The sequence below is a fragment of the Nannospalax galili genome, unplaced genomic scaffold (assembly GCF_000622305.1).
Source record: "Nannospalax galili isolate Female #2095 unplaced genomic scaffold, S.galili_v1.0 scaffold809, whole genome shotgun sequence".
NCBI classification, from domain to species: domain Eukaryota; kingdom Metazoa; phylum Chordata; class Mammalia; order Rodentia; family Spalacidae; genus Nannospalax; species Nannospalax galili.
In genome coordinates, this window is record NW_008360015.1 from 1210782 (window position 1) to 1228579 (window position 17798).

The 17798-nt window shown below is 48.5% G+C and overlaps 1 protein-coding gene across 2 annotated transcripts in view; it reads right to left on the minus strand.

Annotated features, from left to right (window-relative positions):
- Positions 1 to 15660, minus strand: part of Tecpr1 (tectonin beta-propeller repeat containing 1) — a 38345-nt gene extending 22685 nt beyond the window's left edge. Inside the window, exons 1-8 of one of the 2 annotated variants that reach the window (XM_008824022.2) lie at positions 15574 to 15660; positions 8501 to 8735; positions 6968 to 7150; positions 6629 to 6751; positions 6016 to 6141; positions 2173 to 2347; positions 1984 to 2084; positions 766 to 867 (exon numbers count right to left, since the gene is read on the minus strand). In XM_008824022.2, coding sequence (XP_008822244.1) covers positions 766 to 867; positions 1984 to 2084; positions 2173 to 2347; positions 6016 to 6141; positions 6629 to 6751; positions 6968 to 7150; positions 8501 to 8725 — 1035 coding nt within the window. In that variant the 5' untranslated portion in view covers positions 8726 to 8735; positions 15574 to 15660. Of the gene's footprint in view, positions 1 to 765; positions 868 to 1983; positions 2085 to 2172; positions 2348 to 6015; positions 6142 to 6628; positions 6752 to 6967; positions 7151 to 8500; positions 8736 to 15573 lie in introns of those variants that run through there. The other variant, XM_029559101.1, reaches the window with a different exon arrangement.
- Between the last annotated feature and the right edge of the window lie 2138 nt (positions 15661 to 17798).

Below are 17798 nucleotides of genomic sequence, written 5' to 3' on the forward strand. Positions count from 1 at the left end.
AAGTAAGTGCACCCGTGTTGTGCAATGCCCGCGGAGGACAGAAGAGGCTGTTGGATCCCCTGGAACTGGAGTTACAGACAGGTGTTAAGCTGCCATGTGGGTGCTAGGATTTGAAGCCAGGTCTTCTGCAAAAACACTCAGTGTTCTTAACCACTGAGCCATCTCTCTAGCCCCTAAACCTGGTTATCTTTTTTAAGATTTTATTTTTATTTATGTGTGTGTATGCAGGTGCCTGCAGAGGCCAGAAAGGGGTATAAGATCCCCTGGAGCTGGAGTTAACAGGCAGTTTGTGAACTGCCTACGGTGGGTGCTAGGAATTGAACTCAGGTCCTCTGTAAGAGCAGCAAGCACTCTTAACTGCTGAGCCATCTCTGTAGCCCATTATCTTTGGGGAATGAGGCTACACTGTCATACTGTACAGAGGGCACTCATGAGAACAAGGCATCACAGAGTCAAAGGAAAAGAGCTTACTTCCATCTCTCACTCGGTGAAGTCCCTCCCCAAATATCTCTCAATGTGTCCTTCCTTTATTTATGACATGGTTCACCTCACTACTAGCAGATTCCTACTGCTCTTAGGGAAGTGACCCTGAGCCAAGTGGAGACTCCAGAACTCAGGAAGAAGTAGCCTTCATTGCGCCCTAGAACTCCCCACTGTGCCAACATCAGGAGCCCCTCCTGGGGTTGGGGGCCGGGGGTCAGGGAATAGTGGGTCACCAGTTCAACACCCTGCATTAGGAGTCCCAGGAACCAGATGCATATCTACCTGGTCATTCAACCCCACGTTGACCATTATCATTTCTCCAACCATCTCAATCCAGCTGGTGCCACAGGGGTTGTGAGAGTTGACACCTCTCCGGAACCATACCTGAAAACCAGAAATAAGCAAATAAGCACAAAATAAGCACATCTCCTTGGAGGGTCAGAGACAGAGGACCGTGTGTGTGTGTGTGAATGAGGATGCACCTGTATGAACATGCATGTAGAAGTCAGAGGACAACTTGTGGGAATCAGTTCTCTCCTTCCATCATGTGTGTCCTGGGGATCCAATTCAGGTAGCCAGGCTTGACAGCAGGCACCTTTTCCCACTAAGCTATCTCACTGACCTGTCCCAGAGGATCTTTTTAAGGTACTGGTTGATAGAAATGCCCCTGACATACAGTGATGTATGAAGTCCCTATGTTTCATCCCCAACACAACAGAGAGATGACAGATAATATATAGATGATAAAGAGATGATCAATAGATAATTGATAGATGATAATTTATACATAATAGACAACAGACAATATCTGGTTGGTAGATGATTGATAGATAGATGAACAGGTAGATGGATGAATGAGAGATAATATGTAGATGACAGGTAGACAGATGGCAGATAGATGGATAATGGATGGATGGTGGATGATAGCTAAATAGATAAAGATCACAAAAGCACTTGAAATTGGCTAATCTGACTGAACCTGCCTCTGATAAGATTTAGTAACAGAGAAAAGAGAGGCATTTAACTGGCTGAGGGCTTTGGCATATTAGCCCCTGATCATCTGAAATGTTGTTCAGCATTTTGGTTCAGGGTGTGGGCGAGAGAGTCATATGGCAGTATCAAACATCCTGGAGATGGTTGATGATTTCAACAGCAGAAAAGCTCACGGATGGGCTGGGGGTATAGCTTAGTGGGTAGAGTGTTTCCTTAGCATCTTGAAGCCCTGGGTTCAATCTCCAACACTGCATGAACTAGGTATGGTGTGTGCCTATAATACCATCATTTGGGCAGTAGAGGCAGGAGGCTCTGAAGTTTATGGCCAGCCTCTGTTACATAGTGAGTTTGAGTGTAGCCTGGACTACATGAGACCATGTTAAAAGAAAAACTCACAGTGCTTGCCTGATGCAGGATGTATTCTAAAAGGTTTATCGACCCTCACAAGAACAGAAACCCCCAATGTTAAATGTACCCACCAACCCACCCTAGCCCCCCAACTCTTACTTTGTGGTCCTTCGTGACAGCCCAGACTACGCTGATTCCCACGGAGACCTGCATGATCCCATTTTCAGAGCCAGGAGGCTCTACTATGGACCAGGAACTTCCTGCCAGGCCCCAAAGAAACCCCAGACAGCCTCCATCAGTCAAGATTCTGGGAGCAAGAACCCGCCTTCCCATTAAGGGGCTGCTCACCTTTGGGGTTATTCCTGTTGATTCCTTCCCGGACCAAGGCCTGCCCCTCCCAGAGGGTGGCCCACACGAGGTCATGGGGCCCACAGCTGATCTGGGCCACTTCCCGAGGAGTTTCCATGAGAGACCATGAGGAACCTTCTGGGTTCGGGTGACTGACATCTTCTCGGTACCATACCTGGGAGGAAAGAGGAAGGTATGGGTTTCACATCAGCCTATCTGTCCATCTGCTCAGGTCGAGTATGTGGGAGGCTCCTTGACATACCCATAAACTTTAAGTACCCCTCCTCCACTTTGCTCACTCTGGTGGAAAAAAATGCAAAGCCTGGACCTCAGTGGTCCTGGGGGTTAGACATGTTCCTTTCATCTGCTTTCCTCCATCATACACCTTCCATAAGCAGATTCCTGTCAGCCCGAGGCACCCAGCAGTTTCCGGGCAGCTCGTGTTCTATACCCCATAGTTGTAATGCGCTCTCAGGACACCTGTCACTAGGGGAAGCCGGGGTCTTGATGTCTTGATGGTTAAGTGGGAAGTCTAAGGTCTGAAATGCCCACTTCTTTTGCTCCTTGATATGAATAGTTAAGACTAAGCAATATGGGTCCTCTCTCCCCATATTTTTTATTAAAATTACATTTATTTGTTTGGTTGTATGTACGTATGTGTTTGTGCATATGCCAGGGCACATGTGTGGAGGTCAGGGGACAACTTGTGGGAATCGGTTCTCTCCTTCCACCATGTCAGATGAAAGGACCGAACTCAAGTCATCAGGGGCGGTGGCCAGCACCTTTACCTGCTGAACCATCTTGCCAGTCCTTTCCCCACATCTTTACCAGTATTTGCTCTCCTTCCTTTTCCTGACCATGGCCATTCTAACTAGGGTGAGATGTGAGATAGAATCACAAAGTAGTTCTGTGTGTGTGCGTGTGCGTGTGTATGTGTAAATGTATGATCATGAATGCACACTGATGTGCGCTTAGCCCACAGGATGGGAGAAAAATCTTTGCCAGCTGTACTTCAGACAGGGGTTACTATCTAGAATAGTTCCAGCACTCGGGAGGCAGAGGAAGGTGGATCTCTGTGAGAGGGAGGCCAGCCTAGTCTACCCAGTGACTTCCAGGCCAGCTGGGGCTACAGGGAGACCCTGTCTCAAAAAGCCAGAAACATCGAGGACAAAGCAAAGATATGTCACCTACCAAAAAGAGAGTCTGCTACCAGAAGACCCTCAAAATCCAACTGTGAAGGACACACATTAGTAAAAAGAAAGTAATCCCAGAGGAAAGACTGAGATTAAAAAACAAAAGATAAAACAAGGGGAAAGTGGTTTGTTCTGGGGTTAAATCTAAATAAACATTGATGTTTAAAAAAGTAACACCTTATGCCAGGTGTGGTGGCACACCCCACAGAGTAGTTTTACTTTGGATTTCCCTGCTGACTAAGGATGTGGAACACTTTTATTAAAAATATTTATTGGAGCTATGCATAGTGACACATGCCTTTGAGCTCAGCACTCAGGAGGCAGAGACAGGTGGATCTTTGTGAGTTCAAGGTCAGCCTAGTCTGCACAGCAAGTTGCAGGCCAGCCAGGGCTACATAGCAAGACCTTGTCTCAAAACAACAAAAACAACAATGTATTGTCACTTGTGTTTCTTCTTTTAAGAACTGTTTATTTCATTAGTCCATGTATTGGCAGTTTTCTTCTTTGAGTGTTTAATTTTTTGCAGTTCTTCATATGTTGTAGATGTTAACCTCCTGTCTGAAGTACAGCCAGCAAATAGTTCTCTCCCATCCTGTAGGCTATCAGCATAGTTTTCTTTGCTACGGAGAAGCTTTGTAATTTCATGCAAACCCCTTTGTCAATTATTGGGGCTGTTCCCTGTGCTATTGGAGTCCTGTTCAAAACTCTTTTTTTAATTTATTATTTTTATTTTATGTGCATGCGGGTATTGCCTGCATGTAGGTAAGTGCAACCGTGTCATGCAATGCCCTCGGAGGTCAGAAGAGGCTGTCGGATCCCCTGGGACTGGAGTTACGAACAGTTGTTAGCTGCCATGTGGGTGCTGGGATTCAAACCCGGGTCTTCTGCAAGAACAATCAGTGTTCTTAACTGCTGAGCCATCTCTCCAGCCCCCAAAACATTCTTACCTATGTCTACGTTATATAGTTTAATATGTGGGTGTGCCTGCTCTTGTGCATGTGAGTGCATGTGCCTGTGGAGGCCAGAGGTCAATGTCAGGTGTCATCCTCAGAAGTCCTGTCCACGCCCTTCGAGACAGGGTCTCTCTTTAGCTCAGAGTCCATCAATTAGGCTAGGACGGCTGGCCAGTGAGCCCCAGGAATCTGCCTGTGTCTGCCTCCCCAGTTCTGGGATTACAAGCACACACCATCATGTGTGTGTGCAACTCCTTCATGTCATCCTGATACTTAGGTTCATTTTACCTGGAGGAGGTGGCACATGTCTGCATGATGTATGGAGGGATGGTTCCAGAGAGCCATCTTCAGACTAGAGATGTTGGTCTCTCTATTGCTGCCAAGCCAGCCTTTTAACAGGCCTTGCAGGACCAGACTGGGAGTCTCCCTTTTGTTCCCGGTGTGCAAGTGTCTCTTTCTGGCACATTCTTATTAAGGACCACAGGAGTGGCGCTGGGTGACGTTGGCTCACAGTTGACAATCAGGGAACACAAGCACAGCTCTGCAGCCCTCGCCTTCCCCCTCTCTTTGCATCTAGGTGGGCTGTCCTGGGCCACCTCTTTCACCCTGTCCAGTCCCTCTCCCCCATCCTTTAGCAAAACTGAGGGGAAACAACTACAGTTGACCTAAGTCAGGGTAAACATGACCCTGGCTGGAGGTGAGCCTGCTAAAAAGAATCTTCTTTGACTGTCCCAAAGTCAGCAAAGACTTGTGGTCCATGCATGGTAGGAGTACTGGACAATTATAATTAAGATCTAAAACCATGATGAAGGCATTGGATCCCCTGTGCTCAGAACCATCTGTGTCCCTGCTGTTGTCCAGGGTCTTATTCACAAACTCTGAGAAAAGATCTCTTTTCTCTAAATATATACCTACCCATCACTCATCCACCTACAAACCCACCACCCACTCATCCATCTATCCACCCAGCTATCCATATATCTACCCCCTCCCCATTCTTCTACCCATCTACCATCCATCCACTCACCTTCAATGTACCCTCCCTACCATCCATCCTTTTACCTACTATCCATCTACCTACCGTCAGTCACCCATCATCCATCCACCTAACCACCTACACACCTACCATTCATCTACCATCCACCATACATCTACGTACTTACCCACCAACTACCCACCCCATCCATCTATCCACCCATCATGTATCCGTCTACTTACTCATCTACATATGTTTACTGTTCATTTAGTCAGCCACCATCCACCATGCATCCATGCATCATCAATCCATCCACGCACCCATACAATATCCATCCTCCTACCTGTGATTTCTCTATCAGTTTATCCATACATCATTCATCTACTTACCATTCATCCTACACATCATCCATCTATCCACCACTATCAATCTACCAAAACATCAGTCATCCATCTACCTACTCACCCATGCACAGTACTACCAGAGATTGTAGGTGGGAGCCCACTGGAAGCCTAGAACCTGTCATAGGAGACAAAATTGATGCCCACAGGACAGGAATTGTGGAGAGCCTGGTAAAATGCTGCCAGCTCAGGAAGCCCCAACTCTAGGGATAGAAGGCAATGAGATCTCCTCCTCCACCTTGGGGAACCCCTGCACTGTTCCAGCCTGTGGCTGTCTTCCCTCACCACCTCTGATCCAGGGCACTGAGGTGTGGCCTTACCTTTCCCTGTAGGGATACAGCCCACACTGACAGTCGGCCCACAGGCTCCTCTGTGATCTCCCATCCTCCTACAGACAGGTCATTGAAGGGGTCAGGGAGTTCCTTAGGGTCATCCTTGGAGGGGATCTGAAATGGGATAAGAAGTGTAGATGTTGTTGCCTGGTGACCTACAGTGTCCTTCTCCTCCTCTGCCTGCCTCTCCCCTAGTCCTTCCGCCCTCACCTTGGTCCATGATGCCTGACTGCACAAAGAGGGCAGCCACAGGCCTTCAGGCTCCTGCATGGATCCCCTCTGCTCTGACCCCTCCCTCAGACACTAGACCTGGGCTACCGCCCTTGAATTGGATCATGGATACTACAGGAGAGCCTTGTTAGGGGAGGGGAGGCCTGGGGCAGGACAATTTCTGTGTGGCCATCTTCCAAATGAGGGGACAGACATATAGGTTCTGGGACAGGAAAAGAAAATCAAAAGCAAGGTCCTAGAGTGGGTATGGCATCCCCTTCTGCCCAGGCAGGGGTATGATAATGAGGGTTCTTGTGACAACTTCTATCAGGGACCCCATGCCTAGTCCCTTTTGGAGCCCAGCCCCCATGCCACACTCAGGCACAAAGACCTTGGCCCAGGAGTCCCGGGTTTTGTATCTCCTATACCGGATCCACTTCCTCCGCCGCACACAGGAATTCCACTTACTGTCTCTAGTGTATGTGGCAGGGAAGTCAATGGCATATGTCCACCCCTGAAATACCAAGTGAAGAGCCTTGTAAGGCTTCTGGTGGAAGAGATCTGAAGAGCTGGGGTGGGTGAGGAAGAAAGGGAGGGAAGGAGGGAGCAGCAGTACCCAAAGCACCCAATTCCACAGCAAGCAAGTCAGATATAGCTGGGCTGGGGACAGTGGTGCTTGGGGGGACAGGCTAAGCCTGAAGCATCCATGCTGGGTACTGAGTTCACCTACCCCTTTCTCGGTGGGCTCCCCTCCAAAATTCTCATCCACGTACCAGTCTGACTCCCACTCCCAGTGTGGCGAGGGCAGTGCCACCCCATCCAGTGGTCGGTGCTGGAGCCCACTCACGTCACTCCACGGCCAGCGATCGCTCGGCAGGAGTTTCTCACAAAAGCCGCCCATGGGGTTCCAGCGCTGAGACCAAGAAGGACACAGAGATGGCCTTAAGAACAAGCCTGTGGGGTATGGACCCAGGCAGGCAGGGCCTCTCCAGGATGGGAGACACATGGAAGGCCCACCTGGGATGCAGGATCTACAATGCCCAGGCCACTTCAGAAAGAGCCAGTGTGTCAGCATGCTCCATGGGGGGGCAGCCACACATGGCCCACCTGAGCTCCTGGAAACTACCCAGGTCCACCTTCACACAGACTCAGCCTTCACAGTCAAAGACATAACCAGGGCTCTAGTTCCAAAGATCCTATCCTGGATGCTATCAAACTTGGGATTATTGTTTCTGAGTACTGAGGTTTGAGCCCAGGCCTAATGAAAGCCAGGCAGGTGTTAAACCTCTGAGCTACATACACCACCCCCACCCCAAAACTTGGATTTTTGATGTTGTTATTTGGGTTTTGTTTTTGCTTTTTGTTTTTGAGATAGGGTGTTATATAGCCAGACTTGAATTCACTATGTAGGCAAGGATGACCTTGAATTCCTGATCCTCTTGCCTCTACCTTCTGAGGTACTAGGGTTATAGGCATGTATCACCAAGCCCAACTTTCTGTTTGTTTTTTAATTGAGACAAGGTCTCACGTGGCCCAGGGAGACTCTGAACTCAGTATGTGGTAAAGGATGACCTGGAGTTTCTGATCCTCCTGCCTCTATTTCTTGAGTGCTGGGGATCAGATGGGACTTTGTGCATACTAGACAAGCTAGGTATGTGCCTATTAACCGAGTTAAATCCCTGGTCTCTCCTTATTGGAGAGAGTCTAACTATTTAAATAGGCTGGTGGTGGTGTGAATGAGAATGGCCCCCTTAGGCTCCATGTATTTGTTGGTGGTTCTGTTTTAGGAGGTTTAGGAGAGGTGGCCTTACTGGAGGAAGCGTGTCACTGGGGGTGGGTTTTAGCCTTACCCCACTTTCAGTTTGTCTCTGCTTCCTGTGCCTGCTTGAAGATCTGAGTGCCCAGCTTTCTGTTCCAGCTGCCTCCTGCCATGCCTCCCCGCCATGATGGACTCTTCCCCCTTTGGAACCATAAGACCAATAAACTCTTTCTTCTATAAGTTGCCTTGGTCATGGTATTTTATCACATAGGTAAATAGGTAAATAATATATAGCCCAAACTGGCCTTGGATTTACGATTCTCCTGCCACAGCCTCTCAAGTGCTGGGATTACAGAAGTGTGCCACCACACCCAGGGCAACTTGTATGATGAAATGAATTCAGGGATGGCAAGGCAGCTAGAACCTCAATTCACTCACTCCTCAGTTCATTGTAATTAATACCCAGGACATGACCACCTCAGCAATGCCACACACGTGTACTACCTGATTCTCATAAGCCTCCTCTCGGCAGCGGATGGGGACGTCACTGGCGCATACATACAAGTAGACTTGGTTGTCACAGGCAATGCCCCAGCAGCAACGAGTAGCCGCACTGACCCGCTTGAACTCCATCTGGGCATCTTTACACAGCTCCCAGTACTGGCCGGCTGTAGACAGAGTGTACACTCTCCCAAAGAGGTCCACTGCCCACAGCACCGAGGTGGGCATGGCAGCAGCACTGTGGGAAAATCGGGGACAAAGGAAAGGTTTTAGCATTGTGGCTCCCAGCCCAGGGACATCAGGGCCAGGTGGAACCTCTGAACCCTCTTTGGTGACTTTCTCATGCCATGGATGGCAAAGCAAGGACCCCAAAGAAAAGCAAGTGGTCACACTGAAGATCAAATGCAGAGCCTGGCTTCCTGTGAGGTGCTATTTCTTTCTCTTCCCTCCTCTTCCTCCCTTCCTTCTTTCTGTCTTCTTTTGTTTTTGTTGTTTTTCGAAACAGGGTCTTCCCATAGCCCCAGTTGGCCTGGAACTGGCTATGTGGACCAGGCTGGCCACAATCTCAGAGATTCACCTGCCTCTGCCTTGAGTGCTGGGATTAAAGGCATGTGCCATCACACCTAACCTTTCCTTCTTTTTCATTATAGGTTTGAGATGGGATCTCATGGGAGACCAGGCTGGTCCCAAATTCCTATGTAAAGATGACCCTGAGCTTCTGTTCCTCCTGCCCCTACCTCCCAGTGCTGGGATTACAGGCATTCATCAAAACACCAGGTTTCTGGGATGCTGAGGATCCAACCCAGGGCTTCATGCATGCTAGGCAAGCTCTCTACTAATTGTGCTGTACCCTCAAGCCCCCTCTTTATTTTTATTGGTTACTTGAGACAGTGTCTTACTAGGTAGCTCAGACTGGGCTTAAGTCACAATCCTCTTACCTCAGCATCCTGAGTGCTGAGTGCTGGGATTATGTACATGTACTACTAGGTCTGGCTTGAATTATGTTTAAGCATATAGAAAAATATAGGGCCCTTGGGTCCATCCCCAGCAACGCAAACAAGAAACAAGCCAGGAAAAAGAAACACGCACCTACATCCATAAATACTTTGTTTTGATTTGAGACATGTCTTGAACCTGCTATGTAACTGAGGACAACCTTGAACTATTGATCCTCCTGCCTCCACCTCCCACGGGCTAGATAGAATATAGGTGTTACCACCATGCCCTGGTTTTTGTCTCATGAGCTGGGTGTGGTTGCACACGCCTTTAATCCTAGCACTCAGAAGGCAGAGGCAGAAGGATCTCTGTGAGTTCAAGGCCAGCGTGGTCTACACAGTGAATTCCAGGCTAGCTCAAATTTAATGAGCATCATTATTAAGTTTAAGCATTTTTTTAATGTTTTATTTATTTTTATGTGTATGAGTTTTGCCTGCATGTGTGTAAGTGCAGCTGTGTCAAGCAAGTGCCCAGAGAGACCAGAAGAGGGTGTCAGATCGCTTGAAGCTGCAGTTACAGATGGCTGTTAGCTGCCATGTGGGTGCTGGGTTCTGAACCCAGGTCCTTTGCAAGTCAGTGCTCTTAACCACTGAGCCATCGCGCCCCCCCAAGAATAAAGCAGCAAAGTGCTTGCCTAGCATGCACTATCACCAGCACCCCATAAACTGGGTCTAGTGGCTCACGCCTGCAACCCTAGCACTCAAGAGGTAGAAACAGAAGAATCAGAAGTTTAAGGTGGAGGCTGGAGAGATGGCTTAGCAGGTAAGAGCACTGGTTGCTCTTGCAGAGGACCCAGGTTCAGTTCCCATCACCCACAAGGCTGCTCACAACTGCCTGTTAACTCAGTTCCATGGGATCTAATGCCCTATTCTAGCCTCCATGGGCACACGACATGCACATACATGCAGGCAAAACACTAATACATATAGAAAATAAATAAATCTTGGGGGCTGGAGATGGCTCAGTGGTTAAGGGCACTGGCTGCTCTTATAGAGGACCCAGGTTCGATTCCCAGCATCTACATGGTAGCTAACAACCATCTGTAACTCTAGATACAGGGCATCTGACATCCTCTTCTGACTTCCCCTGGCACTGCACGACACAGGTGCTCTTACACACATGCAGGCAATAACACTGACACATAAAATAAAAATAACAAAATATTTTTAAACATTTTTTAATCTTTTTTTTAAAAGTTTAATTATAGCCTCTACTATAAGGTCAGCCTAGGTTACATGAGACTGTCTAGAGAGTCTAGTTTGGAAATTGGAGCTATTGGGAAAATGGGCAAGTGTATTTAGGGATCTGGAGGTTCTGTTCTTATAGCAGCTCTGTTCTTATAGCCTGGAGCTATAGGCACAGGAGCTCTCCAGAAGGCATTGAGAGTGTAGTGAGGACTGGAGATGGAACAAATCTGAAAATAGGAGCAGCTGCCTTGGGCAAAACAGGCTCATGTAGAACTCAGTGAGTGACAGACACAAGGGGAGTACGGGCTGCAAAGGAAGAGACAGATATGCAACAGGAAGGCAGGGCCCAGTTTGGGGACACTCCCAAGATCTGAAGCAGAGAGAGACCAGAGAGACTGACCACTGGAGTGGAGCAATGTTGGGGAAAAAGAGTCCCCACAGAACCACTGACCACAGTATGCAGGGGCACCATGCCACCCCCACTCAGGGAAATCAGGATACCGGCTTTCTAGACTCATCTGAAAACTGTCTCTGCTCAGAGAACTCCGTGGGACTCCAGAGGCCCCAGCTGTCCCTTCCTTCCTCTGGGTTAGGCCTGAAAGTCCCTCTGCCACCTTTGCAGTGACTAAGAACATTCAGAGCTGCCAGGAGCCAGAGTGCCAGAATGTGGGTCCTGATTCTATCGCTTTCTTTTCTCTTCTCTTTTTTTCTCATGTAGCTCAAGGTGGCTTCAAACTCTCATTGTGCAGCTGAGGATGGTCTTGAACTCCTGATCCTCCTGCCTCTACCTCCTGAGTGTTGGGACTACAGGTATGTACACTTACATGTAGCTGCTTCTTTTCAAAAAAATGCTATATGTTCATAAGTGTTTTGTCTGCATGCATATATGTACCATGTGCATGCAATGCCTGCTAAGATCAGAAGAGATCCTCTGGAACTGGAGTTATAGGTGGTTGTGAGCTGCTGTGTGGGTGCTGGGAACCAAACCCAGAACCTCTACAAGAGCAGCCAGTGCTCTTAACTGCTGAGCCATCTCTCCAGCCTCCACAAGGCTTCTAATATCATCAAAGCTAACTATTCTCTCTGTGCCTTGATTTCTCTTTTTTAAATTGTACTTATTTATTTGTATTTTACATATATGAGTATTTTGCCTGCATATATGTAAGTACACCATGTGCATGCAGTGCCTGTGGAGGCCAGAAGGTATTGGAGCTCCTGGAACTGGAGTTACAGACAGTTGTGAGCAGCCACATGGGTGCTGGGAACTGAACCAGGGTCCTCTGCAGGAACAGCCAGTACTCTTGACCACAGAGTCACCTCTCCTGTGCCTTGATTTCTAAACATATATTAATCAGAAAAGAGAGTACACTATTTCTTGAGAATTAATTGAGATAATACAGACACAGAGCTTATGATAAATGCTGCTCCAGCCCAGTCCCCATGACTGTCACTTATGTCACATTGTTACTTTGTACACTGCCACTACTCTTTTACCTCTGTCTTTGTTTCCTTGTTTGTATGTTTGAGACAGAATCTCACTATTTTTCCAGGCTGGCTTGGACCTCACAATCCTCCTGCCTCAGTTTCCCTGGTGCTAGGATTACAGGTGTCACTGCCATACTCCCATTTCTTGAGAAAAATCAAGCCAGGGAGTCAGCAGCTGGCTCAGTTGGTAAAGGCACTTGCCATGCAAGGCTGTCAACCTGCTTTCAAAACGCCAGAACACACATAAAGTGGAAGGAGAGAACCAACTCTACAAAGTTCTCCTTTGACCAAACATGTACCATGACATACATGCTGGCCCCCACATTATACAGACACAATAAAAAAACATAGAATCAAAAAAAAAAAATCAGGGGCTGGAGAGATGGCTCCGAGGTTAAGAGCACTAGCTGCTTTTGAAGAGGAATCCGGTTCAGTTCCCAGCACCCACATGGCAGCTAATCACTGTCTATAACTCCAGTTCCAGGGTATCTGACACCCTCTTCTGACTCCCATTGGCACTTATATACATGCAGGCAAAACATTCATACACATAAAGTAGAATGAATAAATAAATAAAATTAAAGATAGATCAGGGCCAGCAAGATTGTTCATCAAATAAAAGCACTTCCCACACAAGCCTGACCACGTGGGTTTGATCCCACAGTGGAAGGAGAGAACCAACTCCTGAAAGCAGTCCTGTGACCTCCACATGCACACCATGGTATATGGCCCCACAATCACACACACACACAAAGCAATACCATTTCCTGGGCATGGTGGTGCATGCCTGTATTCCCAGCACTCAGGAGGCTGAGGCTGGATCAGGAGCTCAAGGCCAGCCTGGGCTACACAATGATATCCTGTCTCAATCCCTCTCTCCCTAGGGAGATAGCTCACAATTCAATGTATAACCAACCAACTGAGTCAGACTGAGTCTGCAGGTTGAACTCAAAGGATGGAGATGCAACTTGTATTTGAAACACTTTCCTTCAGATAAATGACTAAGCAGTAATTTCCTTTCAGACATAATTGAAGCTTCTGGGCAGTTAATGGGAGAATACTCTGCTTGAGACAGGATGGAGTGGGGGCTGTGTTTACAAATTCCCTTCACAGTGGAGACTGAGGCAATCACATCTAAGCTACAGGCAACACAAGGCAAATCTTCTTGGCCAACCACACCCCTTTTCTGCCTCCACAGGATGTTCCCCCATGGCACTGATCACATGCCACTTCCTTGACATCACCCAGGCAACCTGGCTAAGGTCACTGGGTCACAGGACTCTTGAAGTGGAGAGTGGGGGTGGAGCAGGGGTGGGAGGTAGAGAGTGAGTCTTGTGATTCTGGGATCCTGAGATATCTTCTAGAAGTGAAGGGATGGAGGAAACATCTCACAGAAGCAACCTGTACTTCATCATGAATTCCTACAAAATGAATGTGACTTGATCCTTCAGTTAGAAAGCCTCAGCCCCAGAAAAGTCATCTGCCCTTTTGGGCCAGTTTATTCACAGGTCCCTTCAGAGACCAAAAAAAAAAAAAGCCTGGCATGGTAGCACACACATGTACTCCCAGCCCTTTAAAGGCTGAGGCAGGATTGCTGTGAGTTCCGGGCCAGCCTGGGCTGCATAGTGAGACCCTATTCCAAAAAGCAAACACAAAGAGGGCTGATGAGATGACTTAGTTGGTAAGGTGCCTTGCAAGGAGAAGGTCCTGAGTTCGATCCCCAGACCCATGTAAAAAAGTAGGGCAGGGCCTGAGTAAAGGAACTTGCAGTCAAACTAGATGACCTAAGTTTGATCCCTAGGACCCACATGGTAGAAGAGGACCCATTCCTGCAAATTGTCCACTAACTTCCACACTTGTGCCTTGGCACACAAATACATAAATAAATAAATACATACATACATAAATAAATAAATAAATAATGTAATTTTTTAAAAAGTGGGGCATAGTGGCACATGCTTGCAATCCCAGAGCTGGGGAGGTAGAGATAAGTGGATCCTTGAGGTTCCCTGACCAGTCAGCCTAACCTAATCAGTGAGTTCCATGCCAGTCAGTGAGATCTTGTCTTAAAAAAACCAAAAGTGGATGGGGCTGGAGAGATGGCTCAATGGTTAAGAGCACAGGCTGTTCTTGCAGAGGACCCAGTTTTGATTCCCAGCACCCATACGGAGACTAACAGCTGTCCTTAACTCCTGCTCCAGTGGATCCGACCCCCTCTTCTGACCTCCTCAGGCACTGCACGACACAGGTGCACTTACATACATGCAGGGAATACATTCATACACATAAAAATAAGTAAAATACTTTAAAAACACCAAAAAACAAGTGGATGGGGCTGGGGAGATGGTTCAGTGGTTAAGCACACTGGCTGCTTTTCTAGAGGGTCAAGGTTCGATTCCCAGCACCCACATGGCAGCTAACAACCATCAGTAATTCCAGTTCCAGGGGATCTGATGCTCTCTCCTGGCCTCCACAGGAACCAAGGACACATGTGATGTACTTACATACATGCAAGTACATGTACTCATACACATTAAAAAAATACACACACACAAACAGGTAGATGGCACAAGAGGGAAAATTCCTGTGCCATCTACCTGCTTGTGTGTGTATAGAGGTTGACCTCTGGTCTCCACACCCACATGTGCGTCTGCACACAGACCAGATTAAAAAAAAAAAAAAAAAAAGCCCAAGGCACAAGAAATCGCTCCATGCATTTACTTCTGAATCTGCCCTAGAAGGCTTCTCCTCTCCCTTACACTGTCCCTCCCATCTGGTGTACAATGGCTACTTAAGTATTCACTAACTCAGAGCGCACGGACTACTCCAGCGCAACGTTTAGAGTCAAAAGACACGGGAGGAAACAGCGAAACTTGCATGGGAGTGGGTCCCTTCCTGAAGAATAGAGTCCACCCAGTCCCAGCAGGCAGGAATCAGCTTGGCTTCCATCCCAGTTCCTCCACCGGGGCGACAGGTGGGTCCCCTGCACTGCCATCAGGAACATATGTCGGAGCTGTAAGGGCCTAGCCCATCTGCCTACGCTAATTCCAGGGCAAGCAGATTTGCTCCAACCAACGTCAAGGGAGAAAGCTATGAGGGGGGGAGGGGTATTGAAGCTCCATTTCGTTGTCAGGCTGCAGCGGTGGGCCTCGGGAAAGCACTCCAGGGCTAAGGCTGGAGTAGGGGCGCGCGGTGAAGCGGCTCCCAGCGCAGGCACGTGGATCCAGGGCAAGGGGGCAGGGGCGGGGCCGTCCAGGTGTGCAGAGAGCACAGGTACGGGTCCCTCTCCCTCCCTCCGTGTCCCACCAAACGCAGCGGGTGGAGGACGGGGCACTGGAAAGGGGGCCCGCTGCTCGGCGGCACCCCAATCTTAGCGGCCGCGCGGAAGGGACGGCGCGCTACACTCACCTGGGCCCACGCCCGACCGCCCGGGTCGGCTGGAGAAGAACTGCAAGGCTGTTCCCAGGCCTGGCCCTGCCCCCCGCCTCAGGCAAGGGGGCGGGCCGGAAGCAGCGGCCCGCTCCGTGCTCATTGGCCAGGATTGCCTTGACGCAACAGCTTGGGAGCGTGTGATTGGCTGCCGCGGGGCCGCTAGCCCGCGGAGCTGGGGTCGGCGCGCACGCGCACTTCCGAGATCGTGCTGTCAGGCGAACAGACCTCAGGCTATGAGTGAGGAGAGGACGCGCAAACTACTGACGTCCTCTCAGGACCCGGCTGCGGGAGCGGAGCAGGCGGTGTAGACGCGGGGCCCCGCAGGCGAGGAGATGGGGCGGCCGAGGTGACCTGAGGCAGGCAGGCGACCCCATGACTCGGTGGGCTCCATCAAGGACTTAAAACTAATCATCATGGGGCGGAGGAGGTGGTGTAGTAGTTAAAGGAACTTGCTGCCAAGCCGGAGTTCGAGTCCCAGGATCCACGTGGTGGAAGGAGAGACCCGACTCTCAGGTCGCCCTCTGACCTCACATGCGCCCTGCTACTCTCGTGGGTGCACACACAAAAATAAACACACGTTAAAAAAAAATTGGAGACTAAGGAGGCAGAAGCAGGCGGATCTCTGTGAAATGGAGGCCAGCATGGTCTACATAGTGCCAGGCGGGCTGGGGCTATAGGGAGACTCTGTCCCAACACCCCCACCCACCAAAAAAAAAAAAAAATTAGAAGCTAGAGAGATGGCTAAGGGTTAATAGCACATGCTGCCCTTGTAGAGGACCCAGTTTGTTTCCCAGCACCCCTATGTAGGGTCACCACTATCTGTAATTCTAGCTTCAGAGGATCCTGCACCCCCTTCTGGCCTCTGTAGGCTCTGTATATACCTAGTGCATATACATACATACAAATACTTATACACCTAAAAATAAATCTTTAAATTCTTTTTTAATTTTAATATTTGTAGGAGGCACCCTGGAAACATTTTTGTGACACATGGCATGATGTCAATCACATGTCAGGGCATTATTGCTCAGTTTCTTACAGTTGCCAGTGGTAACCCAGCACAATCTAGCATAATAGAGTGGTCCCTGGGTGTAAGGCATATTTTATGTGTGTACTTTTTCACCTTTTTTTGCAAGATTTGTTCCCTGGGGAGAGATGTCAGCAATGTCTACTGCCTCCTTGTAAGGTCCCAACAACAAACCAAAGTAGGATCCCTCCAAAGTTGACTCTGTAGAACCAGTGAGTTTATTGGGCTTACTTACAGAACACGAGTGAGGTGTTGCCTACAAGACAATGAGTGACCCTAAAACTGGGCACAGTAAGGTCTGTACCCAGCAGGGATGATGGCTTGCCCATAGCTGCACAGATGGAGTCCCTTCTATGAACCTCCCTCTGCCTACGTACTATCCCTCCGCTTCTCCGAGAGAGTGTCAGCAGTTCACAGGCCAGCCTATTGGGATGGCCTATTGTGAGTAGGCACAGCTGATCTGATGATGGTGGCTGTTTTGCTCAGAGGACCACAACCTCCCCAACAACCCCACAAAACTGAGAACCTTGGTCCCTTCCTCTTCCACTCCTTAGCCATGAACAGCTTTGTACTGCCACATGCTTCTGTCATGGTGTGCTCTTTGCTAGGGACCTGAGAGCAACACAAGTCAGCTGTGGACTGAAACCTCCAAAACTGTGAGCTGAAATAAGACTTCTATGTTTTTAAACTTTTTTTTTCAGTCTTGCTATGTAACCCAAGCTGACTTTGATCTCATGATTCTTATGAGACCCTCACACCCAGAAACCTTTCTTCTTTATAAATTGATTGTTTCAAGTGTTCGTTACAGTAACAGAAAGCTGCCTACATACCCTCTTCCTGTCTTGTTTCCTGCCCTTCTCTGAGGATGCAAATTGGCCTTTTCCTGATGTCATGACTGGGAAGCCCCATACAACTTCAGAGACTGAGTAGATTCATGAGTCTTAGTAACCTTGACCCTATCCTGCACCTGAGAGATTGGTGTTTGTGGAATTAGCATTTTGTCAGAAAGTCTGTTTTTCTGCCCTCGCCACGAAGGATAATCTTCATTCCTAATTCTTCTATATTTTAATTAGTTTTTAAAAAGTATTTATAAGCCAGGTGTGGTGACACATGCCTTTAATCCCAGCACTTGGGAGGCAGAGGCAGGCCGATCTTTGTAAGTTCAAGACCATCC